Raw genomic sequence first — 24,608 nt, 5'->3', positions numbered from 1 at the left:
GTGTGTGTATTGATGTGCGCGAGAAAGGGAAGGAAGATGGGGTAAATCCACGCATATGCACGGGACAAGGATTGAAATCCATATAATACCTATCGTGTGTTGCTCTCAGCCTCCCACCATTTGGTAGTGGGGTAGGGAACAGAATTGATAAGCATTTGGGGGTGAAAGGTGTAATGTGCATCGACGATGCAATAATTTTCATATGATTTTACGTACTTTTTGAAAAATAAGTGTTAAAAACATGCATTTATTCATTTGGAAGATAGACAATTCCTCGATTTCGGTGTTTTGAAAAATCGAACGATCAATACATCGTGTAATGTATGTCGATCGCTATATTAAGTCCTTAAAGACGTTTTTTTAAATTACATTAAATATATCATGTTATTCGAATTTCTCCCCTTTAAATTCAAGTGCTTTCGTTATTATAGATTCTATCCGCGATAATTTGAACTTGTAGACGTAAGAATTTCAAATGGCCGCCAATTTCATGGTAGTTGGTAACATTTGGCTAGTGTAAAGGTCACCATTGCTACCAACAGAAATCATGTATATACGACCACTATAGCAGACTACGCAAATTGGTATATATTTTTGTTGTCATAACGTTTTTCTATACTAATTGATTGATGGATAATCAGTATTACTGAATACTGTATTGTTTTAAGAAGGATTGTTGTCAACGTTTGGAGTTGGTGTTGAATCTGCGACAACAGACGTTAAACTAGAATTTATATGAACGAATTATGATATTTTATATTGTATGTGGACTTTTCCAACATTGACTTTAAATTTAAGAGTAAGTACGTTTTATTCACAAGTTTTTGTATGTACAAAAGCAATCAGGGACGGAAACCTTCTGATTTTATACGCAGCTATACACTGATACTTCTTTATACAAGTTTTTGTGCTAGTGAACCATTATGTGAATATAATGACTTCATTTTTATGTGACTTGTCAATACAGATACAAAATGTTATGGAGACTGAGGAGGTACATTCGCCGAAACTACAAACCATTTCCTGAAGACGACGCTAGAAAACATAAATTAAATTTGTCGCTTGTTTATGCTTTAGCTTCTTGGAATTTGTTTGGGTACCTTGTATATTATTTGGCAAAAGAATCCTTTCCCAAAGAAAATAGTGGTTAGTATAATTTCGTTGACATTCATTAAATTTAGTTTTGTTGCCATTAATTTACCTTCAACCTCTTTTAGCTGCTGAGTACGCAAAATTTTTGGGCGTCACACAAGCCAATATTATAAAATACAAAGACTTCTCCAAAGTGGAAGATTACGAGGTCGAAATCGCACCAGAAGATCATCGCATTTTGAACATTTTTGAAGAGACTTATGGAGTTGTGGAAAAAGAATAAATACGAAAAATCAATTTAGTCAATTTAAAATCATGTATAATATTACAAGATAAAAATGTCATTGTAAATATATTAACAATAGTTTATACAAAAAATATCATTTTGCTATTTATTATAATTTATGCACACATCTAAAACAGTATGCCAGTCATACAAGCTCAAAACAAATCTGTGATAACTGCTCGAGGATTTGAATTAGAAGATTCGTCATCTTCTTCCTTTGACCTTCGTTCAATTTCATACCTTAAAGCATTCCTGAAAAAATAAATGTTTTAATTCCGTTGCTAAATAACGAGTAAATTTTACTGTCAAGGTAAAAACCTCACCTATATTTTTCATATCTCATAACGATTTCTCTTACTTCTTGGGTAAACAGTCTTATTAACATTGCATTGAAACAATCAAGTTCAGGCAAACGAAATAGTTCCCATTTCAATTTGCGATCAAAATCTACGGAAGCGCGACTATAAACATACAGCCAGTGAGGAATCTCCTCATTAATGTATGGATTAGCAGGTACTAAGACACTATGTGGATGAAAATTTGTGTGCTGTGGTGGAGGCACAACTCTGACAGTTTGCATTTCTGTTGGATAGCATGGATGTTGATATTGAGCCTGCCTTGTAATGTGACTGAAAAATTCGTGTAATATTTAAATATGTTTGACAAAACAAAAAATGTATTTGTTCAAGTTTACATGCAGTCTGAGCATATACTACTCACTTGACATAATATATCCCGTATTCTTGCGAATCTATTCTTTCCCACCCAGTGGGCAACCCTTCTTTTTCCAGAGGATGAGACCAATGAGTGGTTCTGGTGTTGTGATCAACATAATATTTTCTTCCTCTGAGAGTAAAATAAACAGACCAACCTAGTGGTAAGGGCAGCTCTTCGGACTGCTCATTTCTCGAGCTGGGTCTTTCAGATACTGTGTGACTATACCCAGTATTTTGCCTGTACTGTGTTTGAGGATTGTAATCTTCATAACCATCCACTTCGTAGGTATAAGGCATTTGCGGTGTGTGTTGATCTCTATCTAAATGATACTCTGAACCTGCATACTGATTGACATAAGTATGAGACATGGCGGGTGACAGACTAGGCTGATACAGTGGTGTGGCTGTACGTGACGGCATTCCATCACTCGAGGCAGAGTTCAACGAAAGACTGGCAAATCTAAAATTTTTATTTCTTGAGATGGTAGGTAAGATTAGATGTTTTCTTACATACTATGGTAGTTCTTACCTCTGAGCTAAGTCAGGAACTGAACTATTAGGTGTGTACTTCCCTTCGTGGCTTCCCAAGCCAACAGCACTCAGAGTGGACTTAGTATTGCCAAATTTTTGTACCATCATTGGCTGCTGTGAATTCATATGCATGGACGGAGGCATTGTAGGTTGATTCAATCTACGACCTCTTCTGTTTGGCTCTGTTGTCCAAACATTGATAACTAGAGTATAAAGAAAATGAAATTGTTCAGTTTTGACAGTCTAATTTCAACGAAAAATATGACAAATTGACAAAGAGGGAATCTAAAGCCTGCTGTGGTGGCAAAAGATCTACCAAAAAATTTTGTAACAAAAAAAAAATCTAAAAACCAATCAATGACGAGCTAGGCGCTACTCACTGGGCATCTCGGGTGGTGTGTCCTTTTTGACATACTTTCCAACGACGCCCTCCTTGATGGTCCTCAAGTCTTTGTTCTTACGGGACAGCATCCTGCTGTCCCTCGCACCCTTTGGACAAAACACAACAGCAGCCTTGCAGGTGTACAGCACTATCTATTGAAATACTCTTTTACTATGAGCAGTCGACATCGTCATCGAGGGAAAAAACCTCGTAGAACGGTAGTGCATCTTATTTACGCACCACGAAACATGGACATCGTCAACGAGACAAGAAAACGCGCGTCACGCGCCAGCGCACTGTTTACTGTTTGTCTACTCTGTGGTCTTAGTGCGGTCATACGGTGTGACTGTGAAATGTGAATTTATCTTATAAAAACGTAATATGAGTTTGCGGTCATCTACGTGTTTTTATTTGTTGTCCTGAACGGGTGAGATAATTAACGCTGTCGGGGAATAGAGGAGTTTAGGGTTCAGATTGGAGGCTGCAGATATGTCATGTCAGTCATGTGTGCAGGACTGGACTAAAAAACAATATAATACATAATTAAACAGCATTATTATTTTCAGCCACCAGTGCCACCACTCAGCATACTTACACATATACGCAATGCATGCATAATTGCACATGCATAACAAATAATATACTATACAAGTTGTAAAACATAATCATGCAAAATAATTAATAATCTTTCAACTTACAATCAGCGCCATCTCACGTTGCTGCTTTTGAGTTAAAAAGTAATCCTGAAATCAGTTATAAATGATCTAATAGGTTGACATTTTCTGAGCTGTTTGCGACAAGTTTACAATCGAATTTTCACCTAAAAATCGACCTCCAAAACCATGATCATTCGTACACGTTTGATCGTTATTCAAGATTTCTGTAACACAAATTTTGCCATGTACATATTATATAAGTTAACTGTGTATGGGAACTATAAAATTAAAGGGCTGTGCTTGCATGAGTATGATAAAAGGTCTAAAGTACAGTCATTTTGTAAATATGGTTGATTTCATAATCCATATGAGATAAGTAGAATGTCTACACTTTAGAGGTCAATCTTCGATTAGAGATACATTGTAAACTTGCCGCAAATAGCACAAATAATGTCAACTTTTTATTTTATGGGTACTAAATTAGTTGCGGCTGGTTTATAAATTATTAAATGGCTCTACTGTAAATAGTAATAATTATTTGGATCAGCGCCATCTAGCGTTGGGGATTTCTGAACTAAAAAGTGGCCCTAAACTTTTGACCCACAGCATTAGCGCTAAGAGCCATTTAGCCAATTATAAACCAGCCGCAACTTATCTTAAAGCTATAAAATCAAAAAATAACGATACATGTGTTTTTGGCGGCAGGTTAACAATTTATCTTTTACTCGAAAATTTATCTTCAAAAGTATAAATACATAGAAGGTCAATTTTTTGTAAAAAATAGATTGTTAACCTGCCGCCAAAAAAACATATACTGTTATTTTTTCATTTTATAGCTATAAGATAAGTTGCGGCTAGTTTATAACTGACTAAATGGCTCCAAACGCTTATGCTCGGTTTCAGAATTTTAGAGGCCACTTTTGGCCAAAAAAAAAATACCGCTAGATGGCGCTGATCGAAATGATTATTACTATAACTTATAGTAAAGCCATTTAGTCAATTATAAACCAGCCGCAACTAATTAAATAGATAGAAAATAAAAAGTTAACGTGATAAATGCTGTTTGCGGCAAGTTTACAATCTAATTTTTACCTGCGAATCTTCCTCCAAAACCATAAATGTTCTACTTATCTTATTCGGCTTATAAAATCAACTACTTAGTAGTGATTACTACAAGTACTACTATTTTACTATTACTACTATTAATGATTTTTGTTTATACAAGGGTGTCTTATGTAGGGGGGGGGGAGCAAGGATCAAGATGACAATTGGATTGCACACACGTTTAATTGATTGACAAGAGATATCTTACGTTGTATTTAACCTGTTGTTATTATCTATAAGTAACGTGTTTGAATAAAGCAAATATAATATATAATGGTTTTGCGTAGCTCTGAGAAAAATTATTTTGATGGGTATGTTTGGATACCATAGCAAACGTTTACTTCAAACTAAACATACTTATTCAAGCACTACTGTTGTGATGATATTTTGGAAACGAAAAATATCACGAGGCACCACACGAATTAATGTACTTTAAAAGAATGCAATGAAATTATATTTATAAAATTCAAGAATGTTTTTTTTCCGAAAAGTTCATGATTTCAAGTAGTATATCTTAAGGAAGTTACTAAGTTTTAGTCGTATAAATGTGTGTCGAGGGCAATTACTGCTACTTAAGAAGCTATATATTTACTATAAATATAAAAATTATCTTCCGATATTAGTAAGAATTACATTTATGACATGTACGTGTGTACACTTGTTACCAAAAAAAAAAAACTGCAAGAAACTTATACGAGTTTTGGATCATCATCCCTCAATATGTTTTCTTTGATTTTTTTCTAGAATATGAAAAATCGTGCGTGTTATCATCGGGTATATTTAACTTTAGTGAGTTGAACTTTTTTCCTTGTATTAATTCATGCTAATATACCAACGATTACATGGCTCTACTGTAATTATTACAATTGACAGTAGAGCCATGTAATCGATTATAAACAAGCCGCAACTAATTGTATAAGTATTAAATAAAAAATTAACATTGTCTGTGCTGTTTGCGTTAAGTTTACAATTTGTCTTTCACCTAAAATGTACTTCCAAAAGTATAAATATATAGGTCAATTTTTGTGTAAAATATATATTAAAAACTTGCCGCAAATAGCACAAACAACGTTTGTTTTAAATTTTATGACTATGCGATCAGTTGCGGCTGGTTTATAATTGACTAAATGGCTCTACTATAAGTTATAGTAATAATTATTTCGATCAGCGCCATCTAGCGGTATTTTTTTTTCGCCAAAAGTGGCCTCTAAAATTCTGAAACCGAGCATTAGCGCTTAGAGCCATTTAGCCAGTTATAAACCAGCCGCAACTCATACGGTAGTTATAAAATAAAAAAATAACGATACATGTGTTTTTGGCGGCAAATTAACAATTTATCTTATACTCGAAAATTCATCTTCAAAAGTATAAATACATAGAAGGTCAATTTTTGGTAAAAAATAGATTGTTAACCTGCCGCCAAAAACACATATACTGTTATTTTTTCATTTTATAGATATAAAATAAGTTGCGGCTGGTTTACAATTGGCTAAATGGCTCCAAACGCTTATGCTCGGTTTCAGAATTTTAGAGGCCACTTTTGGCGAAAAAAAAAATACCGCTAGATGGCGCTGATCAAAATAATTATTACTACTTAAAGTAAATGGAGCCATATCATTACTTATAAACCAGCCGCAACTAATGTAATAGATGAAAAATAAAAAGTTGACATGATTAATGCTGTTTGCGGCAAGTTTACAATATATCTTTTACCCAAAAATTGACCTATATATTTATACTTTTGGAAGTACATTTTAGGTGAAAGACAAATTGTAAACTTAACGCAAACAGCACAGACAATGTTAATTTTTTATTTAATACTTATACAATTAGTTGCGGCTTGTTTATAATCGATTACATGGCTCTACTGTCAATTGTAATAATTACAGTAGAGCCATGTAATCGTTGGTATATTAGCATGAATTAATACAAGGAAAAAAGTTCAACTCACTAAAGTTAAATATACCCGATGATAACACGCACGATTTTTCATATTCTAGAAAAAAATCAAAGAAAACATATTGAGGGATGATGATCCAAAACTCGTATAAGTTTCTTGCAGTTTTTTTTTTTTGGTAACAAGTGTACACACGTACATGTCATAAATGTAATTCTTACTAATATCGGAAGATAATTTTTATATTTATAGTAAATATATAGCTTCTTAAGTAGCAGTAATTGCCCTCGACACACATTTATACGACTAAAACTTAGTAACTTCCTTAAGATATACTACTTGAAATCATGAACTTTTCGGAAAAAAAACATTCTTGAATTTTATAAATATAATTTCATTGCATTCTTTTAAAGTACATTAATTCGTGTGGTGCCTCGTGATATTTTTCGTTTCCAAAATATCATCACAACAGTAGTGCTTGAATAAGTATGTTTAGTTTGAAGTAAACGTTTGCTATGGTATCCAAACATACCCATCAAAATAATTTTTCTCAGAGCTACGCAAAACCATTATATATTATATTTGCTTTATTCAAACACGTTACTTATAGATAATAACAACAGGTTAAATACAACGTAAGATATCTCTTGTCAATCAATTAAACGTGTGTGCAATCCAATTGTCATCTTGATCCTTGCTCCCCCCCCCCTACATAAGACACCCTTGTATAAACAAAAATCATTAATAGTAGTAATAGTAAAATAGTAGTACTTGTAGTAATCACTACTAAGTAGTTGATTTTATAAGCCGAATAAGATAAGTAGAACATTTATGGTTTTGGAGGAAGATTCGCAGGTAAAAATTAGATTGTAAACTTGCCGCAAACAGCATTTATCACGTTAACTTTTTATTTTCTATCTATTTAATTAGTTGCGGCTGGTTTATAATTGACTAAATGGCTTTACTATAAGTTATAGTAATAATCATTTCGATCAGCGCCATCTAGCGGTATTTTTTTTTTGGCCAAAAGTGGCCTCTAAAATTCTGAAACCGAGCATAAGCGTTTGGAGCCATTTAGTCAGTTATAAACTAGCCGCAACTTATCTTATAGCTATAAAATGAAAAAATAACAGTATATGTTTTTTTGGCGGCAGGTTAACAATCTATTTTTTACAAAAAATTGACCTTCTATGTATTTATACTTTTGAAGATAAATTTTCGAGTAAAAGATAAATTGTTAACCTGCCGCCAAAAACACATGTATCGTTATTTTTTGATTTTATAGCTTTAAGATAAGTTGCGGCTGGTTTATAATTGGCTAAATGGCTCTTAGCGCTAATGCTGTGGGTCAAAAGTTTAGGGCCACTTTTTAGTTCAGAAATCCCCAACGCTAGATGGCGCTGATCCAAATAATTATTACTATTTACAGTAGAGCCATTTAATAATTTATAAACCAGCCGCAACTAATTTAGTACCCATAAAATAAAAAGTTGACATTATTTGTGCTATTTGCGGCAAGTTTACAATTTATCTTTTACCATGTGGCGTTACCACACCACGTAATTTTGTGCACTCGTACCTCGTACGTGTTTTCATGCACTCATAATTGTTATTGCGCTCCCTTCTGCGTTTTGAAGTAGATAGCTATAGATAGTGTAGATACTCGACAACCCAATACCAACCCAACCTAATAACATGAATACGAAAAATACGAATACGTAGACATATGCATACATTCCTTGAAGAAATAATAACCCTTAACACTTATTTATTCATATACCTCCTATGAGGTCATTGACGGAACTTTAAAAAAAATATATATGCATGTACGTCCTCGTGAAACAACGCAAGTGCACCGCCAGATAAATTGGAGCCTGTGTGAGGATGAAAAAGTGAAGAGAAGAAAAAACGTTGCGCGCATTCATAGCCATGTTTGCATACATATATCATAAGCAAACCGGAGTCGTTGAAATTGAGCCCATCGGATATCAATAAAGGGGCGTCCCTACGAAACCAGGAAAACAGGAGCTAGCTACCGGCGTCTAAATGTGAAAATCGAACGTCTTGGCGATAAGTCAGGGATCAGATTTTTGGAGCAATTTTTCGTGGACATCGCATGTCCTGACAAAGGAGCCATATGACACTAGCGTAGAATATTGCAAACATCTGATAGGTAAAGAGAACCAGGAAAAAAAGAACGAGAGTATGGCTGCAGGAAATCAAGTGACTCCAGAGTCTGAGGCTGGGAGTTTCGAGTGTTTTCAGAATTACACTGCACCCGAGGTCTTTGTACAAGGTCTGGCGGGGATTGTCGACCAACAAGACGTTGAGTCTATGATACGTGCCCAGAAAGAAATGTGAGTTTTCTTTCCATTCTCTTATATACCTACTTATCTCTCTGTTTAATTTTGTTTTTGGTAGTTTATGTTTGTTCGTGGAGTTTACAGTTCGTTTGGACATTGAATGGTTAGTTAAGTGATTGAGACAATAAGTTGCCAATGACCTGCAGACTTTTGAGAACAGGAATTAGCTTATGTTTGTTTTTTGTGTTAAATTGTCTTTTTGACGTTTCAATGTGAATTTATTGTTCGAACGAGTGTGTATCTCAGTTCTTGTTGTGTATTTCATACAAATATATGTATATTTTATGCTTGCAGGTTGCAGAGATTTGAAAAAACCAATGAAATGTTGACAAACTGCAATCAGCTGTCTATTAATCGATTAAAAACTTCTGGTGCAGAAATCAAGAAGCACACAGCACTTTTGACCGATATGAAAAAAGATTTGGATTTCATCTTTAAAAAAATCAGAGTCCTTAAAACTAAATTGAGTCAACAGCATCCACAAGCTTACAATGGTAATGAGATGCTTTTGTTTACAATATCTTTACCTATTCATTGATCATGGCCGATTTTATTTTTCATCATACATTTTAGAAGCTGTCAGAAGTAGCCTAGCAGAAGAAGTTATCGTTGATGAGGTTGAGCAAAGACCTAAATCTGCAGAATCAGAAGTTCCCCCCCAGCCACAAAGTAGCAGTTCAGTTGCAGCTGAAGATAAAACAGATGTGATGCCTGAATTTGATGGTAAAACTTAATAGAAAGCAGGTGCTATATGAGATTGATAAAACACATTAATATCATTGTGGCAAAACAATGACATTTAAATTGTTGGATTGATCTTATTTAATGTTTTGGCAGCCAACTTTCATTGTCAAAATTAAAAATTATTATTTTCTTTCATTTAATCAAATCATACTCTGTTGGCATTCAATTATTATACAGATGCAAACAAAGAGGCTCAATTCGCTGTCATCAACGAGCGTCTGATTATGAGAAAAGATAGTTCATCAACTGAAACAGAAATTGATCTAACGAAACCAGGTACATCGTCAGGTTCTTCTGACATTAGCTAGTCCATGTACATCGAATTTTTATCGAGAAAACAGATCTACCGTTAAAGTTAAGGTATATTTAAAAACTGGCGTGTATACGTGTATTATATGTTATGTAATTGAAAATAATGATCGATTTAATAAAATTATTTATATTTTTACCATTGACATTTATTATTATTTACTTTACAATTGTTGTCATGTTAACACTTTTGTCGTGGATTTATAAAAATTAACATTCACGAAATAAAGTATTAATTTTTTCAGATTTTCACAATTTTACATATAATTTTGCAAAATCGCGTATAAATTATTTGATCGATTTAAGTGATTAATTTATCAAAGTAATTTTTTGTTATCACACGAGTGTATCATTGTTGCATGTCAGAGCTACCATTAATCCTTGATAGAGTGAGCCTAGCCAAAGTCGGTTCCAAGTACCGGATGTCGACAGTAGCGAGCCCATTATTTCATTACTTGGGTAAATACTTAGTTGAGCTGTACTGGAGAAAATGATGGTGAGTCCTTTTCTTGGTGTTAAAATCAATGAGTTCAACGGACACCTCACAGACAAATTGAAGTCGATTAGTCTATGGAAAAAATGTAATAAGCCGTGCTAGCTGTTTCTAGTTCGATATGTGACCTCGTTAGGTATTTTTTCAAATAATAAAATTAATAATACTTTGTCTGAAAAATTGTTTTCATACTTTTTCTTTACTGATTACGGAAAAAAAATCTTTTTTCATTCAAACTAAATACTTTGAGTTCTGCAGAAAAATTTCAAATTCTTGTCTAAAAAGTTTTTCATTTTTCATTTGCTTTATAAAATTATGTAAATGTTGATAAGAAAAACCATGTATGTACAATGATTCTCAAACTTAGGTCGGGCAAAAAAAAAAAAAAAAAAATGTAATAGTAAAAAATCGGTCGCAAATAAGAATGTCGTTCGACACCATGACCGATTATACCGACTTTTATTCCAAAAATCGTGGTAGTCGGCCGAAAAAAGCAGTAATATATTCAGAAGCGAAATTAATTTTTCTCCTCACCTCGATACACGTTTAAAGGCGGTCCTGCTTCTGACCTTACAACATAGGTACCATTTCCTCCTATTCTTTGCACTTATTTAACATCGAAACAACTGAGACGGTATCTAAAAACGACCCCTAGTAACATTTACAGGGGAGTAATATCGATTATAAAAAAAAAAAAACATGTCCAGGGGGGGCGTATTCAAGCCTAACTGAAAAGTTTCATCCGCAAAGAGGGAGGGGGTGGCGGAAAAAGTCCTTACACCTCTAAAATTTCCTCTTCCGAATTAAAACGGAAAAGGGGTGGGTGGGGGAGAAAAAGGAAAAATAATAGAAGGTCCCGCATCAGGAAAGCGTAAGAAAATAGAAAGCAACGAGGAAGACAGCGCACACGCGGAGGTCGTTAGATTGCCGCTCGTAAAAAGGTCCGCGAGAGCGAGAAAGCGTAGATACAGGACATCGTCACATATACCCAACGAGGAAGCGGAAAAGAAAGAGGGGTAGGTAAAAAAAAGGGGGGGGTGGGCAATATGCGCTTTTAGAGTTCGCCAGCAGGCACGTCAGGAGCTGCACACGTGTGGCGTGCACACGTATATATATATATATATATGTATATATAAATAATAGGACGGTACGACAGACGTCGCACGCGCGCGCGATATAATACGCGTGTATTATAAGTACAATGTGGTGTATATACCCTACATACACGTACCGGGAGCCCAGCTGCGTCTCAGCTGTTTTCTTGCGCTGCTCGCTAGCCCGATGTCATCCCCCTATTATGCTCGATGGGTTTTCCTATATATAGAGGGGGCTGAAGGAAAGGAAGAACGGCTGTCACATGCTTCGGTTTTTTTTTTTTTTTTTTTTTTACTCTATTTGCGCGCACGTGTGACGTTTTAGCTCGCACTTGGATTTAAACTGAGTTTATGGCTTTACGTATAGTTTTCTTTTTTTTTTTTTTTTTTTGTCTCTAATAGACTCGTTCCGGTTTAAAGTGCTTTTTTGGTGATGTTTGCTGAACTTGTATCTATGAGTCACGATGAGTAAGACGTGAATGTGGAAAAATCGAGGTAATTTATTTCGATGCAAGATAATTGTACGAAGAGCAAACGCTCCGGATATCCGTGGAACTTGAGTTAGTCGTACAATTTGTGTCGGCGTGATAATGACTCGCGCAGTTTGATCGTCAAGGTGGTCAAAACGCGAGTTTAAATAATCTTTTCCGGGTATCGATTTTGGGGATTCGCGAAAGAGTACATACATAGGTAAACTGTATTTGTCCTTCTACATGAGCGGATTCTTATCTGGAAGTGTGATCGTGTGGCTGACCGAAAAATTACAAACAAAATTAAAAAATCTTAACTTATAATAATTTATTTCATTCAATACTCCTAGGGATTAAAAATTGTGTGTTTCATTTGTAAATGAAGACATAGCAAAGTGATTGAAAAAAATAAAAGGATTAGTAACGCATTAGCTTCCATTGACAAAGTTTTACCAATACTTTATATAAGTCTCTGTATGAAACATTTGTGAGTATGTGCAATTGTTTTGACAATTGATTTATTTATTTTTCAATTGAAACAAATGATTAAAAATAGTTAGAGTTTCAAACGAGCCACATGGAGGGAGGCAATGAAGGGACGCGCGTCACACCGCACGTGGGAAATTGAAACCACCTAGGTGTGCGCCCTAGCGTCATTTGTGTATGTATTATTTTCTGTTACCTGCATGATATTCCTGAAAATCCATAGCAGCTGTTAAAAGTTAGAAATTTTCATAACTGTCAAGTGTCAAATATAACGATTAACGTCACTCAGGGTATCACATGTGATTGGGGTACGTCATATTTCTTGATAGTCGTGAAATTAATTACCGAAGGTGGTACGTGCAACATTATTTAAGTAAAAACTTGTGTTCCCAAAGCAAGTATAATTAAGTGAGTTTAATTAAAATAAGTAAATGTAATTAAAAGTTTTTTAATGATAAAAAATTAACGAAGAAAAACGCCGTAACAAGTCGACCTCTTAGCAACAAGCAGTACACAATTGTAGACCAACCGTATCGTTTCGTATCATTTTGTACGATGGTAAAAAAAAATTGATTGAAAGGGCGCGTAAGAAAAGTATTTTTATCAGTTACATATGAAAAAACAAAATGAAATTAAGATGAGAGTAAAAAAAAAAAAATGTAAAAAAACATATAAATACAGAAGGACTGTAGAGAAACATAAGCTACCTGCATGCAATGCAGAGGGGTGTTGATCAATAGTCGATAACTAAATTAAAAAATTTTTTTTTTCCCCCACGAAATTTCCAATCGCCCAACCCGTACGTACACAAAAGAGCTCTCTTTATACATTCAATAATGAACTTTCAATAACTTCGAGTGCACGGAGCAGTGCAAAAGATAGCGCAGCTCAAACGCAGCGCAGCTGTGAAAATCCAATTAACCAAGATACCTACATAATAGATAAAACGCGTCGAAGGCATTTATATACACACATTTTTTTTTTTTTTTTTTTTTTTTTTGTCATGCGCGTGTGCGTATATCGTCAAAGTAAAAAAAGCCGAGTTTGGTCAGACACCTGTGCAAACGACAAGGTATTTCGCGCTCGCTCTTTCGACTCCCAAAGCTCGCCTTATCATCGTAATTGTGTACAACCGGACGGAAATTACACCCTGATTTTCAAATTTCGTTTCGTAACGGTTGGCCAAACGCACTTTTTGCAGGTAATAGGTGAAGAAAAGGTGCAAAAACGAAGAGGTAAAAAAAAAAAAAAAAAAGTAATTCATGCTTCCGTTGGACACAATGCAGTCAGGGGAAGGAAATCTCGACCTCCTCCGCATACTCGGCCTCAAGACTCTCGATCTACCTGCAGCCATCCCTCCAAATTTAATTTTGTTCGCACCCCCCTCCCCCAAAATATATACATACTCACAAACAGCCGGAAATAGAAGGAGACAAGACGCAATGTATATCTTTGGCAAAAGTCATGTGATAAGTAATGCACGTTTTGTATCGCAAGTGAGAGGGAGGGAGAGTAACACCTCGCGGTTCGAGAGCGAGCCGAAAGACACCGGCAGTGCGACACCGACCTCGCCACTGTTGAGTATCTCCTCCATCCCATTTCCGCTCCTCTTCTTCTTCATCTCATTTTTTTTTGTTTTCATGAAGTATACCTCGTCACATCGCTTGCCGTACTCTCGTTCTGCATCAGATGTGGGGCATCTCGACGCGCCTATGTTGTCGGCACCGGTGCTGTCGCAATTGAGAGTTGTGCTTCGTGTTCGGGGGTGCGGGTGCAGGATCATCTTCCGAAGCGTGGGGGCGTCCCCCTCAGGATCGCCGTTCTCGTTTATATTCGAGACATGCTCACGGAATTTCGAGGCTTCGCTAGTCAACATGGCCCATGGATCATCGGTGAGATATCGGGGCTGTGGGGAATATTACGTGTACACCTGTGATGGTGGAACAAAAAGGGAGGCCGGCTAATTTTTGTTTTTTTGTTTTTTTATTCGTCCGACAGAAGAGAGGACCAAGAACACCGACTCGGCGGATTACGAGAAGGCGATAGCTACGACAGGTAAGTTAATTGGTTTGCAGTGATTGTCTTCCTCGGAAGTTGTTCTTACTCCTCCCTCGGGTGTATACTATTGTTCGCTATACGGCAAAACAATGCGTATACGAAGCCGTGCATTTTATTTACTCAAGGGTTGAAAACGTTGAGGTATACGTGAAAAAGGTCGAGATCCTTTTCAAAGTGCCATTTTTCAAAATGCGCTCTATAACTGCAACTTTCAGGATGGGAGAAAGCACGCGTGTCTGAGAACTTGATTGAAGATCATTAATTTTTGAAAGATCTCAACACTTTTTCACACGCTTTCAAAGATGCGGAAAAAATAATTGGAAATGGCATTTACTCATTGAACGTTGAAATTTTATTATTCACGTGTATACGGTTACATTACAAAGTTGCCCTCTGCTTCATTTTCCCATGCATGATAACCTCGTGCTTTACAATCGGTCGTGGCAGTTTGAAGCCGCACTTGCACGCGTATAACCGGACCAACTCCAACCGACTTATAGAGGCGATATTTTTTTACCATTGAGAATAATTAGTTCACTGCAAATACAAAGATTGAAAGCTCTGTGCAAATTTTTACGCGATACAACGTATACGACGCAGCATTTTGCTAACTAGTGGAAAAAATATTTTTCTTTTTAAATACGAAAATTCTTTGATTAATTAAAGAAAACGAACTGCTTTAAGCGTGATGTAATTGTATTTTTAACTCTGACGATAAATAAATAAATAGCTGTCGTGTCTTATATGCAGAGATTTTCTTCTTTGCGTAAATGAGGCGCTTGTAACAAAAATTTTTGCTGTTTATCGTGCTCATCTCTAAATAAACAAAAAGGTTGAATCATGCCTTTAAAAAGTTGTGCACTTTGTGTGATTTTATTTTTTATTTTTTTTCTCATCATCGTCAGTTTTCTTTAATAATTCCTCGTTGGACAGACACGTTGTCCGTACTTGAAAATAATTTGTTACAACAACAATTGACTCGATGTATACCGATAAAATTGCAATCATAATATTTTTTCATTGTTAATTTCGTACACTCTTAATACCTTTTTCGTCAACTGTTGAATTAATTGTATGAAGTACAATGAACCAGTTCTATCAATTGTCAGGTGGACGTATAAAAAGTATATTAAATTAAAAAATAAAATACGGGAATCAAACACAAAGGAAAGATAATGTATATTAATATAAAATTCCATTTCTTTTTTTTTTCCAACAAATGGAACGTATAGATACAAAAACGTAATTAGCGTGCAGTCGTCGCGTCAAAAACCCCAGACAGGCCAACTCGTAGTTTCTCTAAACTAATAGATAAAAAAAAAAAAAAAAAAAGAAAGAAAAAAATACTGAGCATAGCACTTTTCAATTTCTGACGAGGGTACGGACTGTTCAACATACTCATGCTGGTAGCTGCTCTGCCGGTAGGCTGGACCTGCGTCTTGGACACGACCGTGACGACCTTCTTCATACAGTCGACGGAATGCGACTTTGAGCTCACTCTGTTCCGCAAAGGCATCGCCGTGGGCATTGTTTACATAGGTTCCGTAAAATATTACTTTCCTTGAAGTGCATTCAAAGAAAATGTAAATATCCAATGATCGCAGGCATGGTAGTGGCCGGTCCGCTCTGGGACTTTGTTTTCCAGGACTGCGTGATCAGTCGGCTGGGCAAGCGCAACGTCATCATCATCGGCCTGATCCTCGACTGCCTCTGCAACGTCCTTTGGGCCCACGCGACCTCGTTTTACACTTTTGTACTTTTCAAGTTTCTCAATGGCATTTTGTGAGTAAAGTACGATTATTTGGCAACCCCCCACCCCCGAGAAATAATTCATGCACGTCCCGATATGTAGAATTGCCGGTCCGCTGTCGGTGCTCGTGCCCTATCTCTCGGAATTCCACGCACCCACGTACCAGCCGACCTTCGCCAAATGGACGAGTTTGCTCTTCGTTGTATCCAGTATTTTTCCCCCGGGTGAGTTTTTCTTGCTATAGAGTTTATACAAAATAAATACAATTTACAGTGCCAAAACCTGCGAATGATCAGTCTTCGGCGCGGGTGTTTTTTCGGTACATTAATTTTTTTTCATCACCAATGATGCACTGCTTAACAATGTTGGATCCAGCTGAAACAATCCAGCATTACTATTTTAAAGAGGAAACAAAAAGTTCGTATTTGATTTTAAATGCTTTACAATAAACTTTAATGTTCAAACTCTATTGTATGATTAAACACCATTACCATTGTATCGTTAACATTGATCAAAGTTTTTATTCAAAGTATTTAAAAATTCATTAAGTAATTGTGCTTAAGTATGTATTCGCCGTTTCAAGGTATGATAAAAGCAATCGATTACCGAATCTGGCGATTATTCAATGAAATGTATAATAACACACGTCGTGTTGCATAACTTTTTATCCAAAGTTTAATTTTATTTAAAAAGTACGCATTTGTTTTCAAAAGTTAATATTCGCCCGTCAATTTTACTGTTTTGTTAGTTTAGTATACGCGAACGTGCAAGTGATGTGTAATTTCGCTAATGTCGGATTGACGTTTTGGAAAATCAGCGGTAATTTAGCGCTCGCTCGGGCACATGTACCTTGCAGAACCTGCAAACGTCAATGTGAAGGTTGCCAACAACAAAACGCGTTAATTTACACGCCGAATCGAAAATTAATTGACTGAACATCATCGTTTTCCCTATAACGATACACGCACATTTATTTCCGTTCTTTATAAGTAAATAAAAAAAAAAAAAAAATAAAAAAAATAAAAAAAAGTGTCGAGTGAATGGTTGATTTTCAGCGCTGGCATCCGTACTCATTTTAAACACTTCCTGGTTCAACTTTACGGTTTTCAATCGTTTTTACGAAACGTGGCGAGTTTACATGCTGATCTGCACGATACCACCGGCTTTGGGGGTGTTTACCGTGTGCCTCATGCCCAAGAGTCCCAAGTTCCTCCTGACGCAGGGCCAGCCGCACGAGGCTCTGCGGGTCTTCAAAACCATGTACAGTATGAATTACTTTGAGCCATCCAGTCAATTTAAGGTAATTTAATTTCGAAATTGCTATTTCAATGCTATTGAGAAAAAATAAAAAACATTCTCAATCGCTGGATCGTCGCAGATTACAACGCTGACCTCGCAAAAAAACATGAAGCGCAACATAAAGAGCCTTTGCAAGGACAAGATACGCGACAGCGTGTTAAAGCTAAAGGCTCTGTTCTCAAAGGCCCACATCAAGACGTTTTCCATTATTCTCTCGTTGCAATTTATCAGCATGTTGGGGTAAGTTTATATCTTGGGGGTGATTGCGTCAAAGGAGGGGCTTTTGTTTTTACGACTCGAGTCCGTCGGTGGTCGAAGAGAAACTAAAACTGTGATGCTCGAGTGTAAAAAAAAAAAAAAAAGAATATTAAACTCTTTACCATCGTCATTGAACGAAACAAAAAATTATTCGATACCTGATTAGTTTATAAAAATAGAGACATAGCTTTTCATCTACTCTTACAACGTATAATTTTATTTATTATTAGTATAAGATAGTTGTTAAAAAAAGAAAAAAAAAAAAAAGAAAAAAAACGTACACTTTTCAGATTCAACACATTCAGACTGTGGGTGCCACAAATTTTTATAGCTCTCAATAACTTTCGAGCCTTCATCAAGCCATTTTATCCCGAAAAAACGACGACGATGTGCGAACTTCTCACACGTATCAAAAACGTTGACTCGAGTTGCGATTACGTATTGGTAAATGTGAAGTTTTACAAATTTTATTATACGCATAATATCCTATGTACAATTAAATACAATCGTGCAATAATCACATGCAATTCGGAATACTTACCAACTCTTAAAATGATTTCAAGGATTGTACGATGGTATGAAAAAAAAAAAAAAAAAAAAGAGAGAGAGAGAAGAAAAAAGAAATCGCACTATACGGTGATTTAAAGATAACGCACTTTTGATTTACAGCCCGAAGTCGAGTCTGCCGTGTACGTTAATTCAATAGTCATTTCGTCATTGGCAGTTTTTTTAAGTTTCATTTTCACCGCAATCTCGGATACAGAGTTAAAAAAAGTCGTGGCGATAAGTAAGATTTACGATCGATTTATTTTCAAAACCACCGCAAAAAAAAAACAACAATTATTTGTTTACTCAATTTTACTCGATCAACGAATACTTTGTAGTCCTGGCGTTTCTCATCGCAACAGTTGGAAGCTTGGGACTCCACGCGTCGATGAACACGCCTTACATGCTCCTGTTGTGCACCATAATTATAGTATCGACGAGAACGGCGGGCAACGTCATTCAAAAGTACAACGACGAAGTGACGCCTCAAATATTGAGGTAAAGAGATTCATCCTATTTTTCTTTCATCCTGAAATATAAAACGATAAGATGCTGATAACAAAATTAAAAAAAGAAAAAACAAAAGAGATAAAGACACGAATAGCTGCACGAGTACGTGTAACATATCGAGTAATAGACAAACTTTGCATGCAGATCGGCTTCCACCAATAGTTTAAATTTCGTCGGCAACATTGGCGCGGCTGTGGGGTCCATAGCGTTTTCCATTGTCCTCGGGCTCAACTGTCCTACAATATTCACCGGAATCGGATGCTTGACGTTGTGTAATACTATAATTTTTCACCAGCAAAAGTTATTGCTGACGATTGAATTTTCAGTTTAATTTTATTTTTCAGTTTGTTACGTGGTGACTTTCTTTTTACTTAAAAAATCACCAGTTAAAGAGCCGCCGAACATCGAGAGATATTGAAAAAGAGCTCTTCAAGAGCACAACTGAGCTGCATCGGAACAAAAAAAAAGGCTGCCTTCTTGCCGGTTTAGAAGGCCAAAATAGTTAATTTACGCGGTTAAAAAATATAGAATAAGTGTACACCGTAATTTTATGAATAAGTTTTTTTTTTTTTTTTCATACGTTGCATTTAATACAAATATTTGAACTTTTTGTCTTAGGACGAAAATTCACAAGACGACGTAGGAATTTAAGAAAACGAAGCGATACGTAAACGAAAGAAATTTTTTATTTTTTTTTTCAAACAAAATATACAAAAATAAATATTGTTACTACTTTAACGCATTTTTTTTATTGTAAAAAAATCTCTGCCAATTAATCAACCGAAAGCTTCTTCTTGCTTTTGTTTACCGCTATTGTTTAACCTTTTTATTCATTTGTAATATTTATTTAATACTTGTGTTATCGAGAAAAAAAAAAAAAAATGTTTTATTAAAAAATGAAATTGTTAATTCCTCACAAACTACCACTGATAATTCTCATGATGAATTTAAAAATGTGCTTACTTTTTGTGCTCTCACCCTTTGTCAATTGAACCAACATCGTAACATGTAACATTTAATGTTGGGTGACACAATTGTTCCAGTAATATCTAACAATCAAATGAAGTAAAGTTTTCGTTTGCTCGTTTGCACCGACCTTTTATTCAAGGCTTCACTCATAGTATCCAATGATCGAGTGTCACGAGGATCTTGACCCGGATTATCCACTCCACCGAGTCCGACTGCAACAAAATACGTACAATAATTAAAAAAAAGTATAGTTATACCACGAAAGCAAGAAAAAAAAAAAATGAAATTTCGCTCAAAAACACCCTTGGACCGATTTCTCTGGGCAATAAAGACACCTAGGCTGGATGTAAAGAATCGCGTCAAGCGTATTTAACAAATGGGTAAACACACAGTATAGTTTATATGTCATTAAATACGTAGGTATAATATATAATATAATATACATACGTATAGCGCGATGTCGCGGTTTCTTGGGCTCGCGGTGCGAGAAAATCCGCGCAGCCTCTCTGTCCAACGTGCACATGTGCGCAATACACATCGGCAAGCTGTGCCCTGCAGTAGTGGTGGCACACGTGCGGCACACGTGGCGCCCCGGTACATATACACGTGCAGACCGAGCTCTCCCGTATATAAAAGGCCCTTGTATATGTGCCGGGCTTTTATTGCGGATAATCGCAGAGGAGGAGGAGGAGGAGGAGGAGGAGGAAGAACACACACACACACGGTGCGCGCCAGAGAGAGGGAGGGAGAAAAGGAAGCTTCGGCCGACAGAACGCGGAAACAGCTGTTCTCGGGAGCTATGTGTCCCGATGCAGCTCCTCTGCACCTGTTCGTCCATCCGATACCTCCTCCGTGTATCATATGATGTATATACATTTGGAAAGCGCGCCTAAGCCTTGCTACCGAAAAGGTACGCTGCCCTTTTTTTTCCTCCCCTTTTTTCCCTGCAAGAGCTAAACTACCTTCAATTGGTTCTGAAATTTGTTTGTTGCTCATGGAGGAGCGATCGGTAAGACTATACAACATCACTTTTTGAGGGTATAAGGGTCAAACATACCGTTTACTGTTGTTTTTTATGGACAAACTACGGTAAATATATAAGTAGGTTATTTCTAGAAAAGAAAAAGCTCTCGTTTCCAATCAGCACACAACCCATATGTACGCTGTTGACTCGGAAAAAAGCTCCTTTTGTTTTCCAACGAAAGCTCCGGAAATCCCGCGGTTCGTGCTCTCGCGTCACAATAATCAAACCCATCACAATAAAGCTCCAGTGGAGAATCCACAGTGGATTTCCAATTACAAGCGCAGAGAGAGAGAGACACAACAGACCAAAGCTCATCAAACGCGGTCGTCGAAAACCAAAGCTCTCCCCTTTCTAAATGCAAAATCCCTCGCGTCCGCGTATATATATATGTATGATATATGTGGATGAAGCCCTCGCGTGTACAGTATGTATACGCAAACACAAGCGCGTACTCATTACGAATTGCGGACGATGTGTATACACGCGCACCCAAGGTATACGCGAAAGCGCGCGCGAGAGAGAGAGAGAGAGAGAGAGGGAAATCTCGCGCGCACACCATCACCCGACAGCCGTGCAATTGACATATCCACTCCTTCGCTTTTGGTATCGACACGCTCTCCGCCTCCAAAGCTCTTCCGTACCTACTAGTCATGCTACGTACACGTGTGTACGTGTCCATACGTACGAGTTTGGGGGTGGATATTTGAGTGTGTACGTGTAGTTGTACATACACAAGCCTCCAGGGGCCGAACGTCACTTCCGACAACTCGCTCGCTCGCAGATGGTCCCGCGGCTCTTTGCCTCTCTCTCTCTCTCTCTCTTTATGTGTGTGCAAGCACACGATAGAATAAAAAGCAGCACCGACAGCTTTATGCTCCCGCGTTATGTATATATAGCCGGTGCGTTTCGCGAGATCCGCGTGCGCCTGGCACTTTTTTAATGCGCTGCTACGAGCAGCAGTGCCGGCTCGACGAGGAGCTTTCTCTCTTTATACATACATATATATATTGCCTATGGGTTGGTGTAGGTATAGGTGTGCCTGCTGCAAGCTCGGATCCTTTGATGCCGGCTTTTCGCTGACTCCGCACTGTATATCCATACACGCATGTTGTTGTTGTTGTTGTTGTTGTTGTTGTTTTTTTCCTCTTTCTTCGGTACATATACAATTGGACGGATGGAAGGATCGGTTTGGCTTTTCCTCGCAGGACTTGGTATCGCAAGCTCGTTATTATTCGAGCTGGTGCAAATTTTTTAATTCAACGACGAATCGATTGTCCCCCGTGGAAATCTTTTTTTTTTCCCCCATGTCGTATGGTGCGATGAGAGGGTGCCCCTTGAGAAAAAATGAGATGCACCGGAATAATCAATCATGTACGCTGCGCATCTGGAAAAACATCGGAATAAAAAAAAAAAAATAGCAAAAGATAGATGATAAGTGTACACACATATATATATACATACGCAATAAATGCACCTGCGCTCGTAATATTATTCGGACGGCCAATATATCGGTCGATCGATTTGGAAGCTCGCGGCATCGGGCAGCTAGCAGCCGTCGTCGTAGACCGTGTACATAAATATATATCTGTATGTGGTATACGAAAATAAAAGGCCCATCTGTCGACCATCGACACACGTGCATGTTTACTTGTATACGTATATATACGGTGCGGCTGGTGCACAAAGTTGCGGGTGCCCCATGTCCACACCCCGTACATCTGCACCACTATATCTACGGATAGACGTGATACGGATCACACCCGCATCATATACGCGCGTCCGCGTTACGTTGTTCCGTGCAATGTGTGATATAATATAAATATGTATAATCGTACTGTTAAAGCGTCAGGGATGAGTTTCTCCGGGGTGTATACGAGTATTACGTATATATGTTTGCTTAGAGGCAAGGACACGCGCGTTCGGGTAACAGGGTGCGGAATTCAGGTGTTGAGTGCTTATCTCTTTTTGCTTACGAATGTTATCGTCGGGCAAACACGCGTGTTCTCGAGCAATATGCCGTGCTTTGTTTATTTTTTCTTCCCTCCATCCCCCTTGTAACCATTGGTGGATTTTGTTGAAAAAAAAAAAAAAAAAAAAAAAAAAAAACAACCCCTAAACTATGAAAAATGGTATAATCGGATGGTTTTTTGCTCTCTGAGTATAGAGGGCATTAGAAGAAAAAAAATCACCAAATCCGCATAGGTACCTCGCGCCGTTACAAAGCGCGCCTAGTTCCCAAGTACCTCATACTTTGGAAAGAAAAAAAAAAAAAAAAAAAAAATAGTCACCCCACATCCTCTTTCTACGCGCCTCACTACAACAAACAGACGACCCAATTGTACGGAGCGCACACAAACACACGCGCGTGCAAACATCGTGCAATAAGAAAGAAAGGAAGAAGGAAAAAGTACAAAGGATCTTAGTCTGCTCCATAGTTCATCCGTACAACCCACTTTGTGCCGGTGCTTCCGCGTTTTCCGCGCGGTCGGCAACTGGCACTGATTCCCTCCCCCCCTCTCTCTTTGGTATACATGTCTACGGCTGTCCGAGAGCTCCTTTTCTATTAATGCCGCCGCGCAACACCTGCTGCACCTGCGATGCCCATTATACATGTATACGCTTCTCTGTCTTTTTTTTTTTTTTTTTTTTTTTTTTTTTCCCTAAAACTACCAAGTGGCGTGCGTCGCAGATGACCGAAATAGCGCGCCGTAGCCGCTATTTTTATTCCCTCCCTTTCCAAAAAGGATCGTTACGTACAATATACACCGGGGCTTTCTTGCGCGAGAACGAGGCGCGTGGCTGGTGTTGGTTTTTGATTTTTATCCTTCGTACATTATACCTTCCTTTTCCATTCGCATAGTTATATATATATATATATATTTTTTTTCTTTCCTCTCCCTAATGAGTTGTCACGTCGAGCAGTGATTCGAAAGGTTGCATGTGATACAATTTTCGAGTTCTTGCTCAGCGCTTGGATGAATAAAAAGTAAAAATTGCTTTCAATTACACATTACTTTCCACCCCTCGTGATGTTCGTAATAATTGACGAGCTCACAATCATCCCATCCAATGAAAAAAAATGGAAATGTGAACGATAAAAAAAAAAAAAAAATGTGTACCTATACAATGGAAACAGTGTACGCGCGGGAGGAGGATCCACGGCTTGGCGTGCCAAAGGCAGAGCGTAGGAGTCCTCCTGCAGTGATCATCGGCAGAGGCAAAGAGAGAAAATCAAGCACCCGTCAATACCAAACTAGGTGTGTGTACTATGTATACATATATGCATACGCCCGGTGGTGCAAAAACAATGACCCCTCCTTCTTCGATCAATCCGAACGCGGGTAATTTACGACTCGGGTCGCGCACTCTCTCGACACCGCGCATGTAATTTCCATCGTCCACATCGGATGTGTGTATGATGTATAATATACATATACCCCGCCCATGCGCGTACAATGTGATTGTATGGTCGCGAACAATTGCTCGCCCTATCAGCGCGTATATTGTTTAGTTTGTGATCGGAGGGCACCAGCGTAATTGTTTAAAAATGTCGCAGGTCACCCTAAACACA

General features: G+C 37.4%; 4 protein-coding genes across 8 annotated transcripts; 3 read left to right on the top strand and 1 right to left on the bottom strand.

Annotated features, from left to right (window-relative positions):
- Nucleotides 1–612: 612 nt before the first annotated feature.
- On the top strand, nt 613–1,472 carry LOC106641963 (uncharacterized). The gene is made up of 3 exons (XM_014356562.2): nt 613–799; nt 968–1,146; nt 1,218–1,472. Exons 2-3 carry the CDS (start codon nt 975–977, stop codon nt 1,373–1,375), a joined length of 330 nt encoding a protein of 109 aa, XP_014212048.2. The 5' UTR covers nt 613–799; nt 968–974; the 3' UTR covers nt 1,376–1,472.
- Nucleotides 1,371–3,776, bottom strand: LOC106641960 (protein salvador homolog 1). Of its 4 annotated transcripts, XM_089591128.1 has the most exons (7): nt 3,706–3,721; nt 3,248–3,527; nt 3,006–3,159; nt 2,624–2,828; nt 2,099–2,554; nt 1,702–2,007; nt 1,371–1,630 (listed from the first exon to the last, which is right to left on the bottom strand). In XM_089591128.1, exons 3-7 carry the CDS (start codon nt 3,094–3,096, stop codon nt 1,534–1,536), a joined length of 1,155 nt encoding a protein of 384 aa, XP_089447254.1. In that variant the 5' UTR covers nt 3,097–3,159; nt 3,248–3,527; nt 3,706–3,721; the 3' UTR covers nt 1,371–1,533. The 4 variants fall into 4 exon arrangements, with proteins under 4 accessions (XP_089447254.1, XP_089447253.1, XP_089447251.1 ...); XM_089591127.1 differs by having other exon boundaries at nt 3,006–3,353; nt 3,706–3,776; XM_089591125.1 differs by lacking the exon at nt 3,248–3,527 and having other exon boundaries at nt 3,706–3,759.
- A 4,569-nt stretch (nt 3,777–8,345) lies between these two features.
- Nucleotides 8,346–10,223, top strand: LOC106641962 (kxDL motif-containing protein CG10681). 2 transcript variants are annotated; one of them, XM_023391184.2, is made up of 4 exons: nt 8,346–9,021; nt 9,322–9,521; nt 9,601–9,750; nt 9,961–10,223. In XM_023391184.2, the coding sequence occupies exons 1-4, from the start codon at nt 8,870–8,872 to the stop codon at nt 10,077–10,079; spliced, it is 621 nt and encodes a 206-aa protein (XP_023246952.2). In that variant the 5' UTR covers nt 8,346–8,869; the 3' UTR covers nt 10,080–10,223. The 2 variants fall into 2 exon arrangements, with proteins under 2 accessions (XP_023246952.2, XP_014212047.2); XM_014356561.2 differs by having other exon boundaries at nt 8,348–9,021; nt 9,949–10,223.
- Nucleotides 10,224–14,405: 4,182 nt separating this feature from the next.
- Nucleotides 14,406–19,776, top strand: LOC106641920 (uncharacterized). Its single transcript, XM_014356501.2, has 12 exons — nt 14,406–14,515; nt 14,622–14,678; nt 16,059–16,220; nt 16,286–16,463; nt 16,534–16,655; nt 17,487–17,731; nt 17,810–17,970; nt 18,279–18,432; nt 18,658–18,775; nt 18,873–19,032; nt 19,189–19,316; nt 19,389–19,776. Exons 1-12 carry the CDS (start codon nt 14,464–14,466, stop codon nt 19,460–19,462), a joined length of 1,611 nt encoding a protein of 536 aa, XP_014211987.2. The 5' UTR covers nt 14,406–14,463; the 3' UTR covers nt 19,463–19,776.
- Nucleotides 19,777–24,608: the final 4,832 nt, after the last annotated feature.

This window comes from Copidosoma floridanum, unplaced genomic scaffold (assembly GCF_036245765.1).
Source record: "Copidosoma floridanum isolate Cflo_tuat_1 unplaced genomic scaffold, Cflo_Japanese_pri ptg000013l, whole genome shotgun sequence".
NCBI classification, from domain to species: Eukaryota; Metazoa; Arthropoda; class Insecta; order Hymenoptera; family Encyrtidae; genus Copidosoma; species Copidosoma floridanum.
Note: the sequence above shows the minus strand (reverse complement) of the source record. Positions and strands in the feature narration are given on the sequence as shown.